Source organism: Pongo pygmaeus, chromosome 17 (genome assembly GCF_028885625.2).
Source record: "Pongo pygmaeus isolate AG05252 chromosome 17, NHGRI_mPonPyg2-v2.0_pri, whole genome shotgun sequence".
NCBI classification, from domain to species: Eukaryota; Metazoa; Chordata; class Mammalia; order Primates; family Hominidae; genus Pongo; species Pongo pygmaeus.
In genome coordinates, this window is record NC_072390.2 from 38541725 (window position 1) to 38567777 (window position 26053).

The 26053-nt window shown below is 42.9% G+C and overlaps 1 protein-coding gene across 11 annotated transcripts; it reads left to right on the top strand.

Moving 5' to 3' along the window:
- The first annotated feature begins 2777 nt into the window (after positions 1-2777).
- On the top strand, positions 2778-25754 carry CABYR (calcium binding tyrosine phosphorylation regulated). 11 transcript variants are annotated; one of them, XM_054460813.2, is made up of 6 exons: positions 2782-2926; positions 6962-7130; positions 7231-7284; positions 19830-20171; positions 23610-24207; positions 25667-25754. In XM_054460813.2, coding segments are annotated over exons 2-6 (1140 nt in total). In that variant the 5' UTR covers positions 2782-2926; positions 6962-6985; the 3' UTR covers positions 25668-25754. The 11 variants fall into 11 exon arrangements, with proteins under 11 accessions (XP_054316786.1, XP_054316788.1, XP_054316792.1 ...); XM_054460814.2 differs by having other exon boundaries at positions 2865-3022; XM_054460811.2 differs by having other exon boundaries at positions 2778-2926; positions 23610-25754.
- The last annotated feature ends 299 nt before the right edge of the window (positions 25755-26053 follow it).

Sequence of the window (26053 nt, forward strand, 5' to 3'; positions counted from 1 at the left end):
GTGGCAAGTATTCAAATATGGTTTTCACTATGAAGATACACATTCATAAAATCATGATGTACTGTTTTGGTTTCTGCAGATGGTATATTTTGTAGAAAGAAAATTGTTAAATCGAGATCATCCAAGAAGATACATAGTCGAGGCAGATACTTTAGAAGCTAGAAGAGGGAATGCAGAAAGAGAGAAGTATAAGGGGAGCAAGAGAAAGTTGGTCCATAACAGATAATGCTCCTTTTTCAGTAACGTATGCAGAAATCACCAAGAGCACAATTTAACTGGCTTTCTTGTGAAAGCTAGCAAGGGAGCTGAGCTCTGTCACCTAGTTGACTTGGATATGAAATAGAAGCAACACACTTGAAACCCAGGTGACCTCTATGTAATGTCTAATTCCTCCTCCCAGAGGCCAGTGGTTGTCAATTTCCGTGTTTTACATAGAGATTCTGATTCGATAGGTTCTAGGTAGGGCTTTGGAAGGCATTTTTAACAAGTTCCTGGGATGATTTCTTCTGCAGGTGATGTGGATTAGAGAAACATTGCCCTGTTCATCTTTTGTTAAGAATTTAGTAAATCTGGGAGAAGAGTCAAACACAAGCAGAATTATATAGAATTATATAGCAAGGCTAAGTCAGAGCATACATCATGGGGCCACTGAGAAAATGCTTCTAACCCACTGGCTTCCTAAAGTAGGAGATTTCTGAGATGAGTTCTAAAGGAGAAGCAGGATGCAGTCAGGTGAAAACACTTGCTGGAGCAGCGTCCAAGGCCTTGAGCTAATGAGCAAAAGCACAGAGGTGACAAGCGACATGTGTGTTCAAGACTCTGGAGGGTCAAGTGGGAATCATATGGTGAGAGATGAAATACGAGAGGTATGCAGAGGCCACACCCACAACTATGGACTTCCATAGGGTAAGGATTTGGGGTGTGGGAGAGGGGCAGTAGAAGATACATTTGCGTTTTAAATCACTGGTGACCAAAAAATAACATACTGGTGACTGAAAGGGAGATGAACACAAGCCAAGATTGTGAAACTACATCAAGTCATTAAGAGTTCAAGAAATCAAAGCAGCAGATGGGCAGTGGTTTGAAAATTCTTGTTTAGATGTTTTCATTGTAACAATTTGCATTTCAGAATGACTCAGCCAAACAGTCACTGAAGAAATGAAGAGAGAGTAAAATCTTGTTTTTTGAGTTACAGGTATTTCTGCATAATACCTTACACCTAAAAGATGTTTGAGATGATCCACCAAGGTTAGATTAAAAAAACCATAAATGTCTCCAATTCCAAAAGACACCATAGATGAGGTACTTAGGATTTTCAGTAGCTCAGTTCATTATGTCTCTGACAGCTAAATGTCTTATAAACCAAGCTATCAGAAATCATGACAGCCTCATCTCACTTTTATTTACATTACTAAAGTGGTGCTGGAGGCAAGTGATGAAGGATGAAAAATAGCTGGAGACCCACCAACACACTCAGTCTAAAAGCATTTCTCCCTTTTTTTGTTTTGTTTTGTGAGACAGAGTCTCGCTGTTTCTCCCTTTTTAAGTATGTAATCTTCCCGAGAAGAGGGAGCTTTCCTGGCAATCAGTAATAATTATTAAGTGGATTAATGAATAGCACCAGATAATGCTGACTGAGGCCTTAACATTGCCTTTTATTGCAAAGTGCTCTGGAAGCCCTAATTTTTTCTGAATTAAAAAATAGGGATTTTTTTTTTTTTGGTTTGGTTGTTTTTTGTTTTGTTTTTTTGGTCAGATATCTGCCCTGGCGATGCTCTTTGGTTTAAAGTAGTTGCTTTTTAAACATTTGAATATGGATCAAAATTAAGGCTGCTTGTACTCTGATAATCGTGATTATGGTGTTATTTAGAGCCCAGCCCAAATACCTGAGCCTAAATGAGTGAAAGAGCAGAGAGTGGGCGTTTTTGTTTTTTTGAGACGGAGTCTTGCTCGGTAGCCCAGGCTGGAGTGCAGTGGCATGATCTGGGCTCACTGCAACCTCCACCTCCCATGTTCAAGCAATTCTCTGCCTCAACCTCCAGAGTAGCTGGGATTACAGGCACCCACCACTACGCCTGGCTAATATTCTGTATTTTTAGTAGAGACAGGGTTTCACCATCTTGGCCAGGCTGGTCTTGAACTCCTGACCTCGTGATCCACCCACCTCGGCCTCCCAAAGTGCTGGGATTACAGGCGTGAGCCACAGCGCCCGGCAGAGTGGGCGTTTTTAAATGAAGCAGTATTCCTTTAGTTTGGTAAAATTGAGCTGAAGTTACACACAGTAACTCCTTGACTTGTTGCTGACGGTGTGCTTTGTGGGGATAGTTGGTGTCTGATCACAACTGTGGAGAAACAGGAAGTTTCGGGATTCATGCTAAACTCCCATTCCACAGGCGAGTTTCACAAAAGAAAAAGTGCTCTGTTGCATACAATTATTCACTGTGTCTACAACATGGCAGAAATTATTATTCCTAAAGGTGACCGAAGAGAGCTATAGTTTATAGGGCCAGGAGCAATGTGTGGAATGGCGAGGCAGTGACAAGACAGCACTGCCATAAATCTCTTACTTTCTTTCCAAACGAGCTCTAATTTTAAGCTCAACGACCAAAGACGGAGAGGCAGTCGCTTTGAGCTACTTCTGGCTATTTGTTGGGAAATCACCTAAATCCGTTCAGATTTAGCCAGAAAAGGGGAAATAAGTCTCCCTCACCGGCCAAATCATGGCCTTTGTCGCTTTCGGCTCCCCATTGGTTGCGGCCGCTGTGGCCCCGCCTCCTTGCGTGGTGCGGAGCTTTGTGATGCGGGGCTTCGTGACGCACGCCCTGATGCCTCCGGGCTATAAAAAGGCTCGCAAGCGACACGCCGCCTCAGGAGCCGCCGGCAAGGGGGCAACAGGGAAGCTCTTAAGAGCGCAGCCGGAAAGCAGGTGGGGAGAATCTGGAGAAAAGGCGCACCCTGCGGCCTCGGAGACAATTATGTCTCAGGGAGTCTCTCGCAATGGGAGAGGTCGTCGGAGCCTCAGGTGTCGGGGCAGGCGGAGGGTCCTCAGAGTCGGGGGTGGGGGCCCTGTGGGGCGGCCCCGGCCCACACCGGGGAGTGCGGCGACCAGACGGCCAGCTGCCGAATCTGAGGCCTTGGTGGGTCCGTCGCCCGCCTCTCTTGAACAAGTCTAGGCGACCTGAGCACGCCCAGCCTCCTACATTTCACTCCCGTCTCTCCCAAACAGACCTAGCGCAAAACGAGCACTGACATAGCGGGGGCCCACACACACCACATAGGTTCTTTAGGGAGAGGTCCGGGAGTGCGGCTACCTATGGCTCCGAAGTCCCCGCTGGCATCCTGAAAGGCATCGTGTTTCTCGCTTAAGGCGTTACGCTTGTGGTAGTGGGCGCACGGACGTTTACAGTTGGGCGGGGCAGGATTTAAATTCTGCCAGTGTTGGACCAGTATGGGTGACACGAGAGATCTGGGAAGAATTATTAAGCTGTCGCTTTTAAATAACCCTAATAGTGTTTGTGACAATTTTACCCGTTGACTTTTCTCAGCTTGCTTAGGACAGTTCTTTGTGGGGAACGGAACTGTAGGACGTTTAGCGTCCCTGGCCCCACACGTTCCCAAAGTCGGGGTGAGAACTAGTGGGACGGGGGATCATGGAGTGCTTGGCCGCTGTCCCCACCTTTGGTAGCACCAACTGCTAACTGCCTCATGAAAGGTTGTTGGCGCCATCATGGTTTCTAGGAGCCACTTTCTTTTTTTATTCGTATTTATTTATTTTTTTTGAGACGGACTCTAGCTGTGTCACCCAGGCTGGAGTGCAGTGGCGCGATCTCGGCTGTCAGCTCCGCCTCCCGGATTCACGCCATTCTCCTGCCTCAGTCTCCCGAGTAGCTGGGACTACAGGCACCCGCCACCACACCCGGCTGATTTTTTGTATTTTTAGTAGAGACGGGGTTTCACAGTGTTAGCCAGGATGGTCTCCATCTCCTGACCTCGCCTCGTGATCCGCCCGCCTCGGCCTCCCAAAGTGCGGGATTACAGGCGTGAGCCACCGCGCCCGGCCTCTGGGAGCCACTTTCAAAACAGTCTATCTACTCACTTTGAGTACTTAAAGAAAATTAGACTTATGATATATATGAGTTATGTATCAAATATATATATGTATCAAACAGTATATATGTATCAAACATGTCATGCTGCCTATGCCCCTTAGCATTTAGCATGTGGGACTGCCGAATCCCCACTTCTGATTTTTTTTAAAAATTCTTTTTTTGTGAGTACACAGTAGGTGTATATATTTATGGGGTACATGAGATATTTTGATTCAGACATACAATGTTAATCACATTGTGGGGAATGGGGCATCTGTCCCCTCAAACATTTATCCTTTGTGTTACAAACAATCCAGTTACACTCTTTCTGTTATTTTGAAATGTACAATTATTGACTACAGACACCCTGTTGTGCTTTCAAGTAGTAGGTTTTATTCATTTTTTTATACCCATTAACCAGCCCCACTTTCCCCCTCCCCCACCCAGGCCCCCATTACCTTTCCCAGCTTCTGGAAACCATCCTTCTCTATGTCCATGGGTTCAATTGTTTCAATTTTTAGCTCTCACAAATAAGAGACCATGCAATGTTTTCTTTTCTGTGCCTCACTTACTTCATTTAACATAATAATCTCCAGTTCCATCCACTTTGTTGCAAATGACAGGATCTCATTCTTTTTTAATGGCTGAATAGTACTCCATTGTATGTATGTACCACATTTTCTTTATCTATTCATCTGTTGATAGACACTTAGGTTGCTTCCAAATCTTAGCTATTGTCAATAGTGCTGGAACAAACATGGGAGTGCAGATATCTCTTTTGTATACTGATTTCCATTTGGGTATATACCCAGCAGTGGGATTGCTGGATCACTTCTGGTTTTTTAACGATGGTTTAATTCAGTAAATCTGTTGAATGATATTGTAAAAGGAAGTTTTCATTAAGGGATTCAATTATACTTAATTATATACTGAAAGGATTTGCTTTGGCCAGTACACATTCATTTTGTCCTGACCTTTGGGAAGATGAGATGTGCTTTTAAGTATTGAACATTTTGCTATGAGATATTAGTTACTTTATAATAGAAGCTGTGCCCTTCTATAATTGTTGTAACTAAGCTATGCCACTTAACCCCGTGAAACTCATTATTTACTGTAGGGAAGTTGTTGAGGACATGGTTCATTATATCACACTATTTGCTTTATAAGGACTTGGGGGAGAAATTTCTCCTGGGTTTCGGTATCCAGAATAGCTGTGGTTCTCCCGAACAACTGATGTGTTTTTCACTTCAAGAAACCTGAATCATTTAACCACCTATCTCCTATTTTGTGATGGCTGCTTGGTAGCTTAGGGACCGATTTGATGCCCATCTTTATCAAAGTGAAGGAGCTATGGCATGCACTGGAGTGCTAACTTTACCTGTAGCTTCACCTTGTTTTTCCTATCTTAGTTTTCCCCTCACCACTTTAGGGATTTTCTTAAATATTTAATTTTGTTCTTTAGAAGCCTTAGTTGATTTTTTAGGAGTCAGAATACATACACCTTGACACAGTTTCAGGTGGCAGCCTCTGCAACTCTGAGAATTACAGGTTGGTCTGTGCAATATCTCTGATACCACTTAAAAGCCAGAAAGGCAGAAGGGGAAACAGGCAAAATTTGGGAAGAGGGTAAGGGAGATATGAGAAAGAAAGGTACAAATGACAGTGGGTGGTATAATAATACCACAAATAAATTATACCCACACTGATTAATGTTAAAAACAAAGTTATTCCTGCAGGTACAAAGCAGGCTGAAAAAACCCCGAAATTTAAAGCTAAAAAATGCACACTTAAACATGAGCAGTGGTCGGGCGCGGTGGCTCACGCCTGTAATCCCAACACTTTGGGAGCCTGTGGGTAGATCACAAGGTCAGGAGTTCAAGACCAGCCTGGCCAAGATGGTGAAACCCCGTCTCTACTAAAAATACAAAAATTAGCCGGGCATGGTGGCCGGTACCTGTAATCCCAGGTACTCGGGAGGCTGAGGCAGAGAATTGCTTGAACCCAGGAGGGGGAGGTTGCAGTGAGCTGAGATCACGCCACTGCACTCCAGCCTGGGTGGCAGAGCGAGACTCCGTCTCAAAAAAAAAAAAAAAAAAAAAAAAAAAAAAAAAAAAGCAACATGTCTGAGAATATATTTAGAAAAATAAGGAAAAACATTTTCTTAAAAAACTATCTTGTAACTGTTTGATGAATATATGTACAGAAGGGCCAGTGCCTGTGTGGTTTGGAAGGACTTGTTTAGAAACAGATACATGAAATGTTAACTGCACAAAATATTCACTGAATTTTACAGAGGCAGGTTTTGTTTTTTGTTCTTTGTTTTTAATGTCCTCAGGGTCTTGGCAGGGCTTTTCCTATGGATTTCTATAATGGTACTAGATTGCTCATCTGCACATAGTAGGCTATTGTTAGTAGGGTTGTGTTTTTTTTTTTTAAACTACCATCAAGAATGAGCCCATTTTACTAAAATGAATACCTACATATTAGAACTAAAGCTGATAATTTTAATAGGAGATAGTTTATTCTTAGAAACTATAGTTAACTCATAAGGACTATTTTAGTCACTTTGGGAGGCCGAGGCGGGCAGATCATGAGGTCAGGAGATCGAGACCATCCTGGCTAATACGGTGAAACCCCGGCTCTACTAAAAAATACAAAAAATTAGCGGGGTGTGGTGCCATGTGCCTGTAGTCCCAGCTACTCGGGAGGCTGAGGCTGGAGAATCGCTTGTACCTGGGAGGCGGAGGTTGCGGTGAGCTGAGATCACGCCACTGCACTCCAGCCTGGGTGACAGAGTCTCAAAAAAAAAAAAAAGAAAAAAACTATTTTAGTAAAACTAATTACTTCTAAGACTTTGTTTTTCTTCATTCTAGTTGAGTTACAGACATCCTGCCAAAATGATTTCTTCAAAGCCCAGACTTGTCGTACCCTATGGCCTCAAGACTCTGCTCGAGGGAATTAGCAGAGCTGTTCTCAAAACCAACCCATCAAACATCAACCAGTTTGCAGCAGCTTATTTTCAAGAACTTACTATGTATAGAGGTTTGTTATTCCTTTATATATTTGCTGCTTTGAAAAAGAAAACATTTTAAGTTAGGAATTTCATGTATCTGTATTTGATTTCCTGTATTGATTCCTTCAGGGAATACTACTATGGATATAAAAGATCTGGTTAAACAATTTCATCAGATTAAAGGTAAGTACCACAAGTAGTAATAGTTTTAATATTGATGTTTATTAATTATTGCATCATGACTAGCATATATTCAAACTTAAGAATGGTGCCCACAAATTATTTTATGTTTAATCACATTGTTCCTTTTTAAAATATATATATATATTTTTAGAGACATGCTCTGTCACCCAGGCTGGAGTGCAGCGGCGCCGTCATAGCTCACTGCAGCCTGGGCTCAAGGGATCCTCCTGTCTTAGCCTCCCAAGTAGCTTGGACTGCAATTGTAAGTCACCATGTCCAACTAATTTTTTATAAATTTTTGATAGTGATGGGGTCTTGCCGTGTTGCCCAGGCTGGACTTGAACTCCTGGATGCAAGTGATCCTCCTGCCACAGCCTCCCAAAGTGTTGGGATTACCAGCATGAGGAGAATTGGATTTCATAGTAATAAAGACTCAAATTATGAGATTACTGAGGAAAGTTGTATAAATACTTTGTTGGAAGGTTTTTTTTTTTCTTCCTTTGCAATAGAGTCTCACTCTGTTGCCTAGGCTGGAGTGCAGTGGTGCGATCTTGGCTCACTGCAACCTCTGCCTCCCCGGTTCAAGCAATTCTTCTGCCTCAGCCTCCCGAGTAGTTGGGACTCCAGGCGCCCACCAGCATGCCTGGCTAATTTTTGTATGTTTAGTAGAGATGGGGTTTCGCCAGGCTGGTCTCGAACTCCTGACCTCAGGTGATCTACCTGCCTCGACCTCCCAAAGTGCTGGGATTATACGTATGAGCCACCGTGCCCAACCACTGTGTATGGTTATTAGTGAGTTTTGATATTTTTGGATTATCCCAGTGAGAGTGATGATGAGCAAGGAATCAGGATGGGAAAAGCTCACATGAGCAGAGAGCTATAGTATATAACATCCAAGCTGAGAATAAAATAAAAATTGGCAGCTAGGCCTTAGATGCTACAGAGTACTAAAAGGAAGGAGATCTGCCAGTCCTTGAGTGAGATAAGCAGGTAACACTTTCCACAAAATGGAAACATTTTAAGCAATGAATGCAGCGATGTCAGAGACCAACACCTAGAGGGCAGGGCGTGATGGCTCATGCCTGTAATTCCAGCCTTTTGGAGGCTGAGGCGGGAGGAGGATCACTTCAGCCCAGGAGTCCAAGACCAGCCTAGGCAAAGTAGTGAGACCCCCATCTCTAAACAAACAAACAAGAGAAAACAAAAACACCCAGAGACCAGTTATGCCTCTACCAGAGGTAATGGAGAGCAGCATAAAAGGACATGTGGATCAGAGACAGAGCTTACTGCAGCACTCAGGAGTTCAAGACCAGCCTAGGCAAAATAGTGAGACCCTGTCTCTAAACAAACAAAAGCAAACAAAACAAAAACACCCAGAGACCAGTTATGTCTCTACCAGAGGTAATGGAGAGCCAGCATAAAAGGACTTGTGGATCAGAGACAGAGGTTACCCCAGACTCAGCTTACCCCTCTTTAGAAGGAGGAGAACCTTTAATAAAGGAGCAATAGCCCAAAAGACTCACTAATTAACCAAAAGACTTTTAAACTAGAAGGGACAGATTTTTAAACCAAGATCAAGTTCTGCTATTGGGAAATAAGCATTTTAATGCAAGATGAGATCAGTTAGAGAAAGTAATACTTTTCTGGCATATCTAAGTCACAGTATGTAAATTTTGACCCCTTTACAACAGCATGGCATCCAACAGCATGGCATCCAAAGCTTTCTATGATTTCAGTCTGTCCTACCTTTGCAATCATTGCAATCATCTCATTTCATAGACCTCATGTGCCATATATTTAAGACAATCTGTCATCTCCTGAAATGTGAAATTTCAAATCATTTGATTTGGGCTTATGTTCCTTTTCCCTCCAGGAGTTCCTTTCAACTCCTTTTTCTACCTTTTAAATCCTACATATCCTTGAAGTCCAATCCATAATTTCATTTAACAAATATTTAAATTCCTGACAATTTCCAGATGCTGTGCTAGGTGAAATTCAGCAGAAAGGGAGAGATTTTCATTTCAGCTATGATAGAGAAGCCAGTATTGGACTTATCCTCCCATCATAAACAGACATAAAAGCTGTATAAATTATATAAAAGAAAGTCCAGCACCTAGATTCTTGGGAGAAAGGATTCCTAGAAATTCAGCCCATATTCACAGAGGCTTTCTTCCTGAGGACACTTTCAAATTCTTGTGCAGGGAAATATAGCCCAAGCAGTGAGTGAAATCTAGGGAGAGGTGACAGAGGAGCAGAATTTGAGTCTTCCAGTGTGGCTGGGATGTGAGTGACAGTACCAGAAAGGAAGCATTTTCAGAGAAGGACCTCCAAAAGTTTGCACAAAAATTTCCCTTGGGTTTTTGTCCAACTCCTAAGTTCCTCATGTGTGGAGTATGGCTTGAGGAGGTTTAGCAGAAAAGAACTATTGGGAGACTGAAAGCTAAGTCGAGAGATCAGAACCGTTTAGTGTTGGGAGAGGCTTTGCAGGTTGGGCCCAGCCAAAAATAAGAGATTTTTGTGAAACCCTGGCAATTCAGTTGAGACCTCAGAAAGGTCATACACTATGAGTAAAGTGTACTTTAAGGTATATGTAGTGCACTATCATACACTAGGAAGAAAGGTCATACACTCTCAATGTGCTAGGAGTAAGAACAAAGCTGAAGTATGCCCACTTTAACAGAATTTATAATCAAATCCCAAGAGGATCACATTGATTTGCCATTAGAACAAAATCAGTACCATTTAGAAGAAAATAACAATCAGAGCCTCTACAATGTGTCATTTACAGTTTCCAGCATACAGTTAAAAACTACTAGACATTCAAAGAAGCAGGAAGAAGTGACTAATAAGGGCTAAAACAACACACTCACTAGAAACAGACCCATAGAATATCCCGATACTGGAATTACTACATGAGGTGGATAGAAAATAACCATGATTGATATTTTGAAAAGATGGAAAATAGATGAAAAGATGCAGAACTTCAACAGAGTTAGAAACTATAAAATAAGAAACATTTATTCCATAACTGCAAACTATAAAATTATATGGCTTTATTAGCCATATATGGCCAATTATATGGCTTTATTAGCCATAAAATTATATGGCTTTATATAGGCTTTATTAGAAGACAGAATTAGGAAACTAAAAAATGAGCCAACAGACAACAACCAAATTAAGGCAAAGAGAAAAATAGAAAAGAATGTAAGAGATGTATATGGAACATTGTCAAAAGGTCTGTGTCCACCTGTAGTCTCAGCTGCTCAGGAGGCTGAGGCACAAGAACCGCTTGAACCTGGGAGGCAGAGGTTTCAGTGACCCAAAATTGCACCACTGCACTAAAGCCTAGGTGACAGAGCAAGACTATCTTAAAAAAAAAAGTCTATGTCATTGCAACAGGAAAAGAGTAAATGGAAAAGTAGTAGTATTTGAAATAGCTGAGAATTTTCCCACTCTGAAAGACAACAGTTTACAGATTCAAGAAGTCTAATGAACCCATGGCAGGATAAATACAAAGAAAATGACACACAGGTACATCACAGCTAAACTGCTGAAAAAGACAAAATCTTGAGAGCGGGCGGAGGGGTAAAAGGGCACATTACTTTTCAGGGGAACAATAATAAGACAAATAGGTGATTTCTTAATAGAAACCATAGAAGCCAAAAGACAATGGAATGACATAAAGTGACCTAGAATGCCAGCCTAGAATTAATATATACCCAGTGAATATATCCTTTAAAAAATAAATGCAAAATAAAGACATTCTCAGGCAGACAAAAACTGAGAAGAATGCATTGCCTACCCTACAAGAAATGCTTTTAAAGAAGTTTATAAGCAGGGGCATGGTGGTTCATGCCTGCAATCCAAGTGCTTTGGGAGGCTGAGGTGGGAGGATCACTTGAAGCCACGAGTTTGAGACCAGCCTCAGCAACATAGTGAGACCTTGTCTCTACAGAAAAATTTTTAAAAATTAGCTGGGCATGGTGGCACACACCTGTAGTCGTGGATATTCAGGAGGCTGAAGCTGTGATCACACCACTGCACTTCAGCCTAGGTGACAGTGCAAAACCATGTCTCTCAAAAAAAAAAAAAAAAAAAAAGCCTATAAGCAAGCAAGGAATACAAGGGAACTTCCTAAATCTAGGAATGGGTACACACACAAAAACTTACAGATGATCCAATTGACTCATTATACCCAATGGTGAATATTGAATGCCTTCCCCTCAAGATTGGGACCAGGACAAAGATCTCCAATATTACAATTTCTATTTAGCTTTGTACTGTAGGTTCTAATCAGTGCCATAAGGCAAACAAATTTTTTTAAAAAAGGAAAGGCATATTAAGAAATAAAACTATTCACAGATGACATGATTATGATGTAGGAAATCGAAAATAATCCTCTTCTTTTTAATCAGCTTTATTCTATAGAGGAGAGGGTATATGGGACCTAGCCCAGATGTTTATGGGCAGAAGGTTTAAAAAAGTACAGATACATTATCTAGTAGCTGTAAATCTTAAGATAATGAATTCAACAAGTACCCAGAGAGAAAATGGGTATTATGGATGTCATAGAATAAAAAACAGATATGGTATCTAAAGAGCAGCATTTAATACAATCCCCCCTGTCATGTTTCTTTATGACTTCTAATTTATGCCTCATATCAGTTAGGAAAGCTTTCAGCTGCAAGTAACAGCAAACCAATTAAGAGTGACTTTAAGAAAACAACATATCTGAAAAGGTGTTCATTCTGCTCCTAATATAATTTAATAATAAGTATCACATATCTAGGCACTCTGCTGTGTCATTCTTAGGATGTTTTACATGTCCCCTTATGCTACTGCTCCAGGTGTTATTCCTGTGTTTACATCAGGAAGGAGGAGAAAGTGGTGGCACTAGTGACATTTGTTCCTTTGATTAAGAAAGGAACACTTTTGCAAGTTTTCCAGCAGATTTCCACTTCTGTCCCACAGGCCAAAGGAGGCTGATAAAATTTATGGTAAGGGAGATCAGAATTGTCCCATGCATTGCAGGACATCTGGCATCCCTGATCCTGCCTCCTAAAATACTAATGCCTCCCAGGTATTGAAATAAATAAAAATGTCCCCTCTACATCTATGAATACTCTCAGTGGAAGGGGGATACTACTACCCCTTGAGAACCAATGTGCCATTAGTAGTTTATCACCTGGGGCTGGGTACATTGCTGCCACTAATCTAGCTAAGATTCTCTTAGCAAAGAATAAGGGAGGGAATGTCTGCCATTCCACCCACCCTGCTTTAATTCTTTGCTCTTAAGTGAAGTTGGGAGAGATGAGGTTTGGTAAAAATGTGGGGAGGGGGGATGTGTTGGGAGTGATGGTGTGTCTGGAATTGGTGGGTTCTTGGTCTCACTGACTTCAAGAATGAAGCCTCGGACCCTCGCAGTGAGTGTTACAGCTCTTAAGGTGGTGCGTCTGGAGTTTGTTCCTTCTGACGTTCGGATGTGTTCGGAGTTTTTCCTTCTGGTGGGTTCGTGGTCTCGCTGGCTTTAGGAGTGAAGCTGCAGACCTTCATGGTGAGTGTTACAGCTCTTAAGGCAGCACGTCTGGAGTTGTTCATTCCTCCCGGTGGGCTCGTGGTCTTGCTGGCTTCAGGAGTGAAGCTGCAGACCTTTGTGGTGAGTGTTACAGCTCATAAAAGCAGTGTGGACCCAAAGAGTGAGCAGTGGCAAGATTTATTGCGAAGAGCAAAAGAACAAAGCTTCCACAGTGTGGAAGGGGACCTGAGCAGATTGCCACTGCTGGCTGGGACAGCCTGCTTTTATTCTGTTATCTGGCCCCACCCACATCCTGCTGATTGGTAGAGTGGAGTGGTCTGTTTTGACAGGGCGCTGATTGGTGCGTTTACAATCCCTGAGCTAGACACAAAGGTTCTCCACCTCCCCACCAGATTAGTTAGATACAGAGTATGGACACAAAGGTTCTCCAAGGCCCCACCAGAATAGCTAGATACAGAGTGTCGATTGGTACATTCACAAACCCTGAGCTAGACACAGGGTGCTGATTGGTGTGTTTACAAACCTTGAGCTAGATACAGAGTGCCGATTGGTGTATTTACAATCCCTGAGCTAGACATAAAGGTTCTCCACGGCCCTACCAGAGTAGCTAGATACAGAGTGTCCATTGGGGCATTCACAGACCCGGAACTAGACACAGGGTGCTGATTGGTGTGTTTACAAACCTTGAGCTAGATACAGAGTGCGGACTGGTGTATTTACAATCCCTGAGCTAGACATAAAGGTTCTCCACTTCCCCACCAGACTCAGGAGCCCAGCTGGCTTCACCCAGTGGATCCCGCTGGGGGCTGCAGGTGGAGCTGCCTGCCAGTCCCAGTGCCGTGCGCCCGCACTCCTCAGCCCTTGGGTGGTCGATGGGACTGGGCGCCATGGAGCAGGGGGCGGCACTCATCGGGGAGGCTCAGGCCGCACAGGAGCCCACGGAGTGGGTGGGAGGCTCAGGCATGGCGGGCTGCAGGTCCCGAGCCCCGCCCCGAGGGAAGGCAGCTAAGGCCGAGCGAGAAATCAAGCGCAGCGCCGGTGGGCTGGCACTGCTGGGGGACCCAGTACACCCTCTGCAGCCGCTGGCCCGGGTGCTAAGCCCCTCATTGCCCGGGGCCGGTAGGGCCAGCTGGCTGCTCCGAGTGTTGGCCCGCCAAGCCCACGCCCACCCGAAACTCCAGCTGGCCCGCAAGCGCCAGTTCCGGCTCGCGCCTCTCCCTCCACACCTCCCTGCAAGCTGAGGGAGCCGGCTCTGGCCTTGGCCAGCCCAGAAAGGGGCTTCCACAGTGCAGTGGTGGGCTGAAGGGCTCCTCAAGTGCCGCCAAAGTGGGAGCCCAGGCAGAGGAGGCCCTGAGAGCGAGCGAGGGTTGTGAGGACTGCCAGCACGCTGTCACCTCTCAATGGGGTGAGGGAGACAGAAATAGACCCAGAAGAGAAGAGGGAAGGACAAAGCCAAAGAGATGCAAAACTACATTTGGTGTTGCTCCCTGTGGCCCAGAGAAGTTTGATGGCAGTGCTGGAGAACCAAGAGGAGAGTGAAGGCAAAGGGGTATGGCATGGGAAAGATTACCTAGGATAGGCTGAATGGCTATTCTCCCTCAAACTGGCCATGCCATCTTTTGCTTTCCACCTCCTACAGTCCAAATTACTAGCCACTTTCACACGTGTTCCTTATTTCTAAAGCTTAACCGAAATTACCTAAAAGCCACTGTACCCCATACATATTTCAGTCACTGTGCTGACTACATTGTCATATAATCAATCATCTGCCTGTATCCTTAATCAGAATGAGATCTTTAGGAAGTCTTATTCCTCTTTGATAGATGGTGCAACTAATGTTTGTTGAATGAAGAAAGAATGGAAGGAAGGGCAAGGAGGAAGAGGGGAGAAAAGAAACAAACCACCTACTTTATAGTCTCTGGTATTCCCATTCCAATCAGTTCAATACAGGCTAGTTGGAATCTTCTGTTTTAAATTCTTAAAAGACTATGTACCATACATATTCCTGACTTTAAGCTTTAAGCACTTTCTTTGAGCTTCCCACCTCCCACCTCCAATTCTTTTTTTTTTTTTTTTTTTTGTGACGGAGTCTCACTCTGGTCCCGGGCTGGAGTTCAGTACTGAGATCTCAGCTCACTGCAAGCTCCGCCTCCCGGGTTCACGCCATTCCCCTGCCTCAGCCTCCCGAATAGCTGGGACTACAGGCGCCCGCCACCACGCCCGGCTAATTTTTTGTATTTTTAGCAGAGGCAGGGTTTCACCGTGTTAGCCAGGATGGCCCACCTCCAATTCTTACACAGCCTGTCATATCTCTTGTTAGGCCCTGCTGCTTATACACTTCTGGTCTTTGATACCTTTCAGATTTCCCATTCCATGCCAGAGTATGTCCTTTTCCTTATGCTTCTTGGGCAGTTATGTACTCTAGTACCCTGAATCTCCATATGAGTTGTGCCTATTTAAAAAAATACCATATGCTTGGAATTTATCTCTTTATCTTACTGGTTTCATGGAAAATCAGGATTTTGCAATGAATTTTAAAGTTAGCCAATTTGAATCATTTTATTATACTTAAAAAGGAACTTTTTTATAAGAAGGAATGCCTTTAGTTATGTTCCTAATTCTCAGTGTGTATAGTTTTGTCAGCTTAAGTAGAACCAGATCACCGAAGTCATAGTGGGTTAATCTTCATAATGTTGATAAGATCAACCTTTAGCAAACCTAGTTTACAACTTGAAGAAATTCTGTCTTATACAACCGACATAATCTCAAGGTTACAAGTCAGCGATTGTTATAAGTATTTAAAGCCAACCTTAAAACATTAGAGAAAAGCTTTTTACCCTTCTTAATAAACAGATAATGGCATGAACTCAATATAGATTTACATTATATGTATTTAGTAACTAGTAAGTATATATTTGCCAACATTCTTTCATGTATTCCAAACAAAGCCAAGTGGTTGATCTAGTGTTTGCATTTTTTTTTTTTTTTTTAAGACAGAGTCTAGCTTTGTTGCCCAAGCTGGAGTGCAGTGGCACAGTCTCAGCTCACTGCAACCTCTGCCTCCCGGGCTCAAGCAATTCTCCTGCCTCAGCTTCCTGAGTACCTGGGATTACAGGCACGTGCCACTGTGTCTGGCTCATTTTTGTATTTTTAGTAGAGACAGAATTTCACTATGTTGGCTTGGCTGGTCTCGAACTCCTGGCCTCAAGTGATCTGCCTGCCTCAGCCTCCCAAAGTGCTGGGATTATAGGCGTGAGCCATCGTACCTGACCTAGTGTTTGCATTTGCAAAAACACTATAAAAGTTTAAGGCTTCTGGTCTCAGTTTTTTTAATTATGAAAAAATCCGTAAGTATATAACACACACATATAAAGAAAAAACATCCTGTATTTTACCACCCAGTTTAGGAAATAGCCAATTTAATTTTAATCAAAGCTGAATTAAAGATATTTGAGATTTATATTTTTAATTTGATATCACATTTTCAAAACTTTTCTGTATCGCTTTTTAAATGGGTATTGATTCATTCCTTCCCCATTTATATGTGATTTAGAGTTTATTCAGTGCTTTCAGATGCATTATTTCACTTAATGTCCACAGAAACTCCATGAAGTCAGAGTTATAATCCCCATTTTGCAAGTGAGGAGGCCTGAAGCTTGGAACAGTTGACTTGGTCATGCAGCTATTAAATCTCAGAACCAGGACTGGAACCTAGGTTTTCTCATTAACTTTTTTACTATGAGAAAGTTGCAGGGAAGAAAACAATATCATACATTCCCTGGTAAATTGTTAAGGATTCATAATTATAAATGCGTTACCTTTCCAGAATGGTGGTTATAAGGGATGTTTTTGTTTAGCAGGGAACTTCTAGAGACAAAAATATTGAGCTTTTTTAACATTTAAAAAATTAATTACATTTTAATCTTCTAGACGTAATTTCAGGTACCATGGACTTGTGAGGGAGACACTTTTAATTAAAAGAGGAAGTGGTCCTTTCCAGAGTTGCCTAAATCATACCACAAGCAACCTGTCAGGTCCCGTGCAGGCAGTCTAGGGATTGCAGTAATCCAATCCCTAGATTGGCTGCGTTCTTGATAAACACTCATGGTAAGTAAATCAGTGGTTGCAGAATTTAAGACCTAATGGGGGAAAACAGTTAGGGAGGCCTTGAATTGGTGTGGGTATGGGGAGGTCAGTCTGGTTAGGAGTTGGACTTGGGATTTATTGTTGCTTTCATTACATTCACTGTATTACAGGCCTCAAAACCTTCTAGGAGAACGCTGCCAAGACCTTTTGCCTGAGGGTGGGGCTGGGGTGCCAGAGGGTATTTCTCAGCACCTGTGCTTCCCCCTCAGCTTTCAGTCTTCTCTGCCAGCATGCCCCACAAAGGGCATCTCTCTCCAAACTCTTGCCCCCCTCTCCTGGTGGCAGCCTGCTGTCTCTTGTTTCTTAGCCTTGGGCTGGTTAGCAGTACAGGAGGTTCCTTGTGGTTCTGGGCCTGCCTTAGGCCTAGGCTGGACTTGTGCACCTGGGCTTTGGACACGGGGCTTTCTCGGTGTTCCTGCCCTCCGTCATGTGGTAGCCAAACTCTGCCTTCTCTCTGTGGTCAGTCTTGGGCCAGTGTCTCCTGTCTCTGCTCTGATAATAGGAGAGCTCTCTCTGGCCTTCAACCCTGCCTCCATCTTTCATGTGAGGCCTGTGGAAAAGTGTTTGCTAATGAGTGTGAATTCTCCTTGGGTCTGGAGTCCCAGGTAATTCCAGACTGACATCTAGTGCACCTTTGGCCTTTACCAGTACATTAAGATTATAGCTGGTACATTCTTACCAGCTTGTGTGATGGCAGCCTATTCTTTCTGGGCCCTGCTACAGCTGAGACTGTTCTTATGTCCCTTGTCTCCTTGGAGGGGCTGGTTCCTCTTTTGAAATCAGATTACTTGATTACTTGGTTACCTTTTGACTTCAGTTATCTGCTGGACTCAAGAAAAGTTATGATTTTGTGGCTTATGTATCTGGCTTTTTCCTGTTGTTAGGATGGAAACAATATATTTTGTAGCTTTCTATATCCTAAGCATAAGAGTAACTCTCCCAAGGTCAGGCTTAAATAAGATTTTTCGGCAGCGTGTGGTGGCTCAACCCCTGTAATCCCAGCACTTTGGGAGGCTGAGGCAGGTGGATCACAAGGTCAGGAGTTCGAGACTAGCTTGGCCAACATGGTGAAACCCTCTCTACTAAAAATACAAAAATTAGCCGGGCGTGGTGGTGGGCGCCCATAGTCCCAGCTACTCAGGAGGCTGAGGCAGGAGGATTATTTGAACCCGGGAGGTAGAGGTTGCAGTGAGCCGAGATGGTGCCACTGCACTCTAGCCTGGGCAACAGAGCAAGACTCCATCTCAAAAAAAAAAAAAAAAAAAAAAAGATTTTTCCCCTCCTCTGAACTCCAAGATCTTTATTAGTTCCAATTAGGTATTTGCACTTTTTAACCTGTATTTGTCTATCTTATTTCCCCTACTAAATGTAAGCTATATTGAGGTCTTGTCTTAATAGTCTTTCTATATCCTCAACAGTGCCTAGACCATTCTTACATGTAGTATGTAGCACAAGCACTCAGTCAAATGTGTTGGTGGGTAAAAGGGCTTTCCTAAAAAGTGGATGGGAAAGTCCTGAAGAGGTAAATGGTTAGGAAAATGAGGTTATTGTTCTAAGCAGAGGGAGGTAACGATAGATGTGGCTTTCTCTCTTTTTGAATCTTTCTCTGCATGTGAGCATTTGGTATAATGTCCATGTCCCGAATTAGAAATCTTAATTGAATTTATAAAACATCAGCAGCCAATGTCAAAGGAGACACTGCAGGACACTATTCAGAATGCAGCTGAACCTATTGAAAACATGTCTCCAAAGTTTTGACTTGAGCCAAATATATTCTTATGAAGCAAATTCTGCTTTTCTTATAAATTTCATTAGAGAAATGCTTCCCGAAGGAAAATTCTCAGCAAACAGATGTGAAAACTTTTGATGAGTTAATGACTAAGGTAGTTAGGTGTGTGGGTGATGCACATAAAATATTACAGCAGTTTTCCAGCTCTAGGATTTTGTATATGTCATCAGCTGTTGTGACCTTCCAACCCATGAGAATTTTCCTCATGCCTGAGGATTCACTTGTCTATACTTTCAGATCCAGAGATATCTTTTTTTCCCTCTTGGCTGGGTCAGTCTGACTTTGGCTGCATGATCACACATCACTAGCAGGTGCTACCATTTTTAGGTTAGAATATGTGACTTTCTTAAAGTAAAAAAAATCCTATAGTCCTCTAGCTTATCAATTCATTAAGTTAAACTTTATATACCAATTTTCTTAAATGGAGGAATGCCTTTATTAATATGCAGCATCTATGTCATTACTAAGTTACTACACCAATAAAGATGAAATAATGTATTGCCCAAGTTGGTCTCCCCCCACCCAACCTTTTTCCCCAGTTTTGTGTGGAAGTTTGATCAGGAGCTTTTTCCATGGAGGTTTTCAGCTTCCTTATTTCTAGGCACAAAGTTGTGATCTTTCCCTTGATGCTGACCACCCTTAGGATGATATCTGATTATTAGTCTTGCTACTGCGCTATTAAGAGTCACTTATTTCTAAGGAAATGAATTGAGGGTCTTGGAGTACATAAGGACAGCAATGTTTTATTACCCACACTACAGATGTTGGAAAACAAAGCTGAAAACTCTTTTATATTTGTGTCTATACTGACATCTGAATGCTTACCCCATTATTGCTTTTTTTTTTGGTGGTGGGGGGTAGAGATGGGGTCTCACTGTTGCCCAGGCTGGTCTTGAACTCCTGGGCTCAGGCGATCCTCCCGCCTCAGCCTTCCGAAGTGCTGGGATTACAATCCAAAGTGCTGGGATTACAGGCATGAGCCACTACATACCTATTATTGCCTTCTTTAAAAATCTTTTTTTCTCTAAACATCTTTTTAGATGCTAATTAACCCATCTGGTTGTTGTGTTTTAGTAGAGAAATGGTCAGAAGGAACGACACCACAGAAGAAATTAGAATGTTTAAATGAACCAGGAAAAACATCTGTAGAATCTAAAGTACCTACCCAGATGGAAAAATCTACAGACACAGACGAGGACAATGTAACCAGAACAGAATATAGTGACAAAACCACCCAGTTTCCATCAGTTTATGCTGAGCCAGGCACTGAGCAAACGGAAGCAGTTGGTGATCTTTCTTCCAAACCAGCCACCCCTAAGACTACTACCGCACCCTCATCACCACCTCCAACAGCTGTCTCACCAGAGTTTGCCTACGTCCCAGCTGACCCAGCTCAGCTTGCTGCTCAGATGTTAGGTAAAGTTTCATCTATTCATTCTGATCAATCTGATGTTTTAATGGTGGATGTGGCAACCAGTATGCCTGTTGTTATCAAGGAGGTGCCAAGCTCAGAGGCTGCTGAAGATGTCATGGTGGCTGCTCCTCTTGTGTGTTCTGGAAAGGTGCTAGAAGTGCAGGTTGTGAGTCAAACATCTGTCCATGTAGATTTGGGTTCTCAACCTAAAGAAAATGAGGCTGAACCATCAACGGCTTCCTCAGTCCCCTTGCAGGATGAACAAGAACCTCCTGCTTATGATCAAGCTCCTGAGGTCACTTTGCAGGCTGGTATTGAGGTTATGTCAACTGTTCATATATCATCTGTCTATAACGATGTGCCTGTGACTGAAGGAGTTGTTTATATCGAGCAACTGCCAGAACAAATAGTTATCCCTTTTACTGATCAAGTTGCTTGTCTTAAAGAAAATGAGCAGTCAAAAGAAAATGAGCAGTCACCACCAGTTAGTCCCAAATCTGTAGTAGAAAAGACCACCTCTGGCATGTCTAAAAAATCTGTAGAGTCTGTAAAACTTGCACAGTTGGAGGAGAATGCAAAATATTCCTCAGTATATATGGAGGCAGAAGCAACAGCTCTGCTCTCTGACACATCTTTGAAAGGTCAGCCTGAGGTACCTGCACAACTCCTGGATGCAGAGGGCACTATCAAAATAGGCTCCGAAAAATCTCTGCACCTTGAAGTGGAGATCACTTCAATAGTCTCTGACAATACTGGGCAGGAGGAGTCTGGGGAAAACTCTGTACCCCAGGAGATGGAAGGCAAACCTGTGCTCTCTGGGGAAGCTGCAGAAGCAGTGCACTCAGGTACATCTGTAAAGTCATCTAGTGGCCCCTTCCCTCCTGCTCCAGAAGGCCTTACTGCACCAGAAATTGAACCAGAAGGGGAAGCAACAGCTGAATAAGGTTTGATGAAGCCAGGTAAGAAAATCAGGTATTTCCATTACCAATTGCATTTCAGGTGACATCTGTATTTCAGATAGCCATCTCTGTAGGCTCCCTGCAGATTGGTCAGTCTTTATTTTCAATAGATTTTTTTTAAATGCCAAAGCCATTTAAAGGCTTTGTTGTATTTGAGATTCTACTACTATGAGAGGAGTGATTTTAAAGTGATGTCCCCAGAGCCTGGCCTCCGAGTTTGGTCATCCAGTACTTTTGTGTTATTCTTTTGGACATATTGTGTAGTCAACAACAGTATAGCCTATTGTCAGGTACAAAATATATTCATGTGATCTGAATATGCTGATTGCAAAACTGTAATTAGAGGGTGTTGGTTTGAAATTTTCCTCTTGTGAATCTAAAATTAAACTACAGCAATGCATTTACATAGGCTATGGCATTTTAAAAAGTGAAAAAATGGTGGTGTGTTTGACTGCTTTCACACTGAGTCAGGAGAGCTCTGTAACCAGGTTTGGGGTGCTGGGCCATGCGTTTGTTTTCTGCCTGGGAGCTTCCTGCAGCTGAAGGAGCAGCTTCATAGCTAGATGGAGAGGGGAAAGGTCAGGGGAGCCAGGAGGTATCAGCAGCAGAAAGGACAGCCCGGCACTTGCGGCACTTGAACAGCAATAGACGCAGTTCACGTAATTGGCTTCCTTTGATCAGTTCCCTCTCCCTGGCAAGTGCCAAAATCAAGCTGCTTTCTTGGCTGTTGAACTATCACCCTGTTTTCCTGTGACATAGACATGATGTGACCTTCATCTCCATCTAATTATGGCATTTGGTCTGCTCACCTTCCTGCCTTATGGATAATTGCAGGGGCCCTTCTCTTTTTAGGGACAGAAGGGACATGCATGAGCCAACCCCCCCTTCCTTTTGCAAAAACTCTCTCAATCCTGACTCTTAACTGAGCCAGAGTGATTCAAAAAGTGTTAGCAAAGCAGCTGGTTAGAAAAGATCACATTTTGTCTGGCAGTGTGACAGGGATTCTGCACAGCTGGAAAGGCAGAGAGGGCAGCGCTGGGAGTGGAGCGTGTGGGACTGGCACTATATTTGTGGCTTAAGCAGCACATCCAGACCAAGTCAGTCACTGTTTCAAATGCTTAACTATTTCTAAAGGAAAACAGAGTTGTCCACAACACTAAGAGGATATTAACCAAAAATTCAGATTATCAAAACCTCTCTCCTTGTGAGACAGCTGAAGACCTGGCTTATACATATTTTTCAACAAGCTTAAAAAAAAAGATTCCTTGAAAGTATCTGAAGCTGTTGGAAAAATGGCCACTTAATCATGTGCATAGTGTTATTTTATTTATTTATTTTTTTTGAGACGGAGTTTTGCTCTTGTTGCCCAGGCTGGAGTGCAGTGGCGTGATCTTGGCTCACCACAACCTCCGCCTCCCGGGTTCAAGTGATTCTCCTGCCTCAGCCTTCCGAGTAGCTGGGATTACAGGCATGCGCCACCATGCCCGGCTAATTTTGTATTTTTAGTAGAGATGGGGTTTCTCCATGTTGGTCAGGCTGGTCTCGAACTCCCGACCTCAGGTGATCCACCCGCCTCGGCCTCCCAAAGTGCTGGGATTACAGGCGTGAGCCACTGTGCCCGGCTCGTAGTGTTATTTTCTTTTCCGGGGAAGAAAAGGCTGCACCGGGGATAGATGGCCCAGTGTTCAAAAAGTGAACTCGGCACATCTGGGCAAAGTGAAACTCCTCTATCGGGAACCTTTTCTCCAAGGGCCCATCTTCTGGGACTTGGTTCTCTCAAGACAGTACTGTCTTCAAGAGGCAGGTCACACTTGCATTATAGATGGCACTCCTAAACCTCTTTTTCTCAACCCAAAGAATCCCTGTGGGACCAACCAGCCTTTTACTGCCACCTAGGATCTATGATTTCAAGTCTTGCCTAAAAGGGGTGCTCTCTGGGGTTCTCAGTCCTAGATTATGTGACGTTTTATGTGTGGTAACAAATTAATGGGAGATAATGGTGCCTGTGAAGGGCCAGAGAGATTTGTTTATGTGGTGAAGATGATACCTAGTGCTAACTTCTTTAGGAAATAAAACACTATGCAGATGCACTAACGCTTCCTTTAATGGCTTAACACACTCTTCAATTGACTTTTGGGTTAAAGCTAAAGGTTGTGTTGACCAGTTTTGTCTGCGAGGATCCTATAGAAGCCACGTCTAAAGTTGAAGTAGCTGGAAACCGCAACTTAGAATAAGATTGCTTCTTCAGCCACAACTGTAATGTCCCTGCCACTTGCCACCACAACACTGTTCTCGTTTTTCAACTGTAGAGAATCTCTTTCACACTGTCAAACACGATTATGCAGCCCTCTCTATAGCATGCTCTATGGTACATATCACTACAGCTGTTTTGTATGTAAAAGAGACTTACAAAGACATTACTATGCATAGTGCCTGATACAGAGACCAAAACTTTAATTCCTGCAAAATTTTTTTTTATAGCAATGGCAGCAAGTGAACGAGGACAACCACCACCATATTCTAACATGTGGACCCTTTATTGTCTAACTGATAAGAATCAACAAGGTCACCCATCACCGCCACCTGCACCTGGGCCTTTTCCCCAAGCAACCCTCTATTTATCTAATCCTAAGGATCCACAGTTTCGGCAGCATCCACCAAAAGTCACTTTTCCAACTTATGTGATGGGCGACACCAAGAAGACCAGTGCCCCACCTTTTATCTTAGTAGGCTCAAATGTTCAGGAAGCACAGGGATGGAAACCTCTTCCTGGACATGCTGTTGTTTCACAGTCAGATGTCTTGAGATATGTTGCAATGCAAGTGCCCATTGCTGTTCCTGCAGATGAGAAATACCAGAAACATACCCTAAGTCCCCAGAATGCTAATCCTCCAAGTGGACAAGATGTCCCCAGGCCAAAAAGCCCTGTTTTCCTTTCTGTTGCTTTCCCAGTAGAAGATGTAGCTAAAAAAAGTTCAGGATCTGGTGACAAATGTGCTCCCTTTGGAAGTTACGGTATTGCTGGGGAGGTAACCGTGACTACTGCTCACAAAGTTCGCAAAGCAGAAACTGAAAACTGGTAGGTACACTTCCCTACCATAATAAATATTTAGGCCTTAACACACGCGCGTTTTAAGCATTTTGATTTCTTGACCTGGAGATTTAGATATTTAAAAACAATTTGAGATAATAAGTTGGGGTATACTCTAATTTCCTGGGGTTACTATCTCCAACTTCCTAACCACCAGTTACTAATAAATGCACAGCAGGTGCACTGTACCACAATGACTCATGCCAAGGATTTGATGCCCGATACATGAAACTAATGAACTCAGTCACCTTTGAATACCTAGTCCATTGTCTAACAAACACAGTGGTAAATGCGAAAAGGGGATGAATTTTTAAAACAGGACAATTTAGTTGGCATGTTTAGGGAGTAGGGAGGAGCTGGGAACAACTGAAGAGCAGGTAAGAGAGAAAAGTCTTGATTATGTAACGGAGCACTTAATCCACGTGGTGAGAGGCAGTAGATGGATAGGTGAGAGGCAGAGTAAAGAGCTAAACAACAGCTGAGATTAACTGTGGATGAGACAGTTTGATCACTCACAAATCATTTTTTAATTTTTCATTCATACTTAATGCCAAGCCTTATGCTAGCCCTCCTCCCCTATGTGTGGACAGTAGAGTAAGCAAAAACATGGGACCTACATCTTGGGGAGACAGACAAAAAAGTGTATTACAACATGTAAAGTATTATGGAGAAAACAAGGTACTGACACAGGCCTACCTTTAATTGTCACTATTAGATAGGGTGTTCAGGCTCAGATGTAAACTGACACCAGAGCATGAGAAGGAGCCAGCTTTTCAGGGTGCACCCAGGCTGTGTCCTAGGGCAGAAAAGAACACGGGGGTTCCAGAGACAGCGAAGTAGGCCACAGTGAGACTGGCTGGGGGGAAATGGGGAGATTATATAAAATGAAGAAAGATTTTGATTGAAAAGTTCAATGGGAAGCCAGCACAAGTGTTTTAAGCAGAAGAATGACTGATTGATAGAATCAGATTCCTGTTTATATTAGATCCCTCAGGCTGCTATGTGGAAAACAGATTAGCAGTAAGGGGGAGGTCAACAGAGGAAGTGGGGAGATGAGTTGAAAGTACAGAAGCGTTATACACCAATTAGTTACTTAAAATAATTAGTGGGAATTTTAAGTTGAACATCTGAGAGATCGACAAAAGCTAGATTTCATTCATAAGCAGGCTCAAGGACCAGTTACTATATTTAAGGAAAGACAAAATTATCTTAGGGCTATGTGTACTTCTTCAAACTCTTTATGGACTTCTAGTGGAATTGCCAAAATGGCTGTTTTCAGCATGAAATTGCTGGGATATTTCAGTGCAAAAGCCCATACGTAACTAACTAGTTAAGCTTAGTAACAGAGCAGGAGGGTAGACCTTGCATTTCTGATCTTCTACTCATTTCACATGTTCAGTTTCATGTTTAACTTTAAACAATTCAATGTTTGCATTATTCCTAACAGATCCAGAAATGACGCTGTTTGGGTCAACATTTCAGGGAGGAGTCTGCCACCAGTGTAATGTGTCAATAAACTTCATGCAAGCATACAATTTTGTATTGCTTTGTTTTGTAATTTAGGAGGACTAGAACCAACCAACTAAACACCAAAGGCCTATCTTTTCAGACTTATAAAGCAATAGTATTTTCCAACTCCTATGTGTATACTTTTAAACTAAACTATTCCCACTCTAACAGATCTAGTAACAAATTTTCTAACCAGGTAGTTCCACTTGATTCTGCATTTGAGATTCACACCGAATGAATACGGTAGCACCTCTCTATGCTGTATCTATCCAGAGATTAACTGAATGCTAAATGCCTACTTACCACTATGCATGCCAGGTAACTG

Excerpts from the sequence above, each read along its gene's own strand:
- CABYR (XM_054460807.2), top strand. The coding sequence starts at position 6,986 with ATGATTTCTTCAAAGCCCAGACTTGTCGTACCCTATGGCCTCAAGACT. Across the intron at positions 7,131-7,230 it reads AGAACTTACTATGTATAGAG|GGAATACTACTATGGATATA; the intron begins GTTTGTTATTCC and ends TGATTCCTTCAG. Across the intron at positions 7,285-19,829 it reads ACAATTTCATCAGATTAAAG|TAGAGAAATGGTCAGAAGGA; the intron begins GTAAGTACCACA and ends GTTGTGTTTTAG.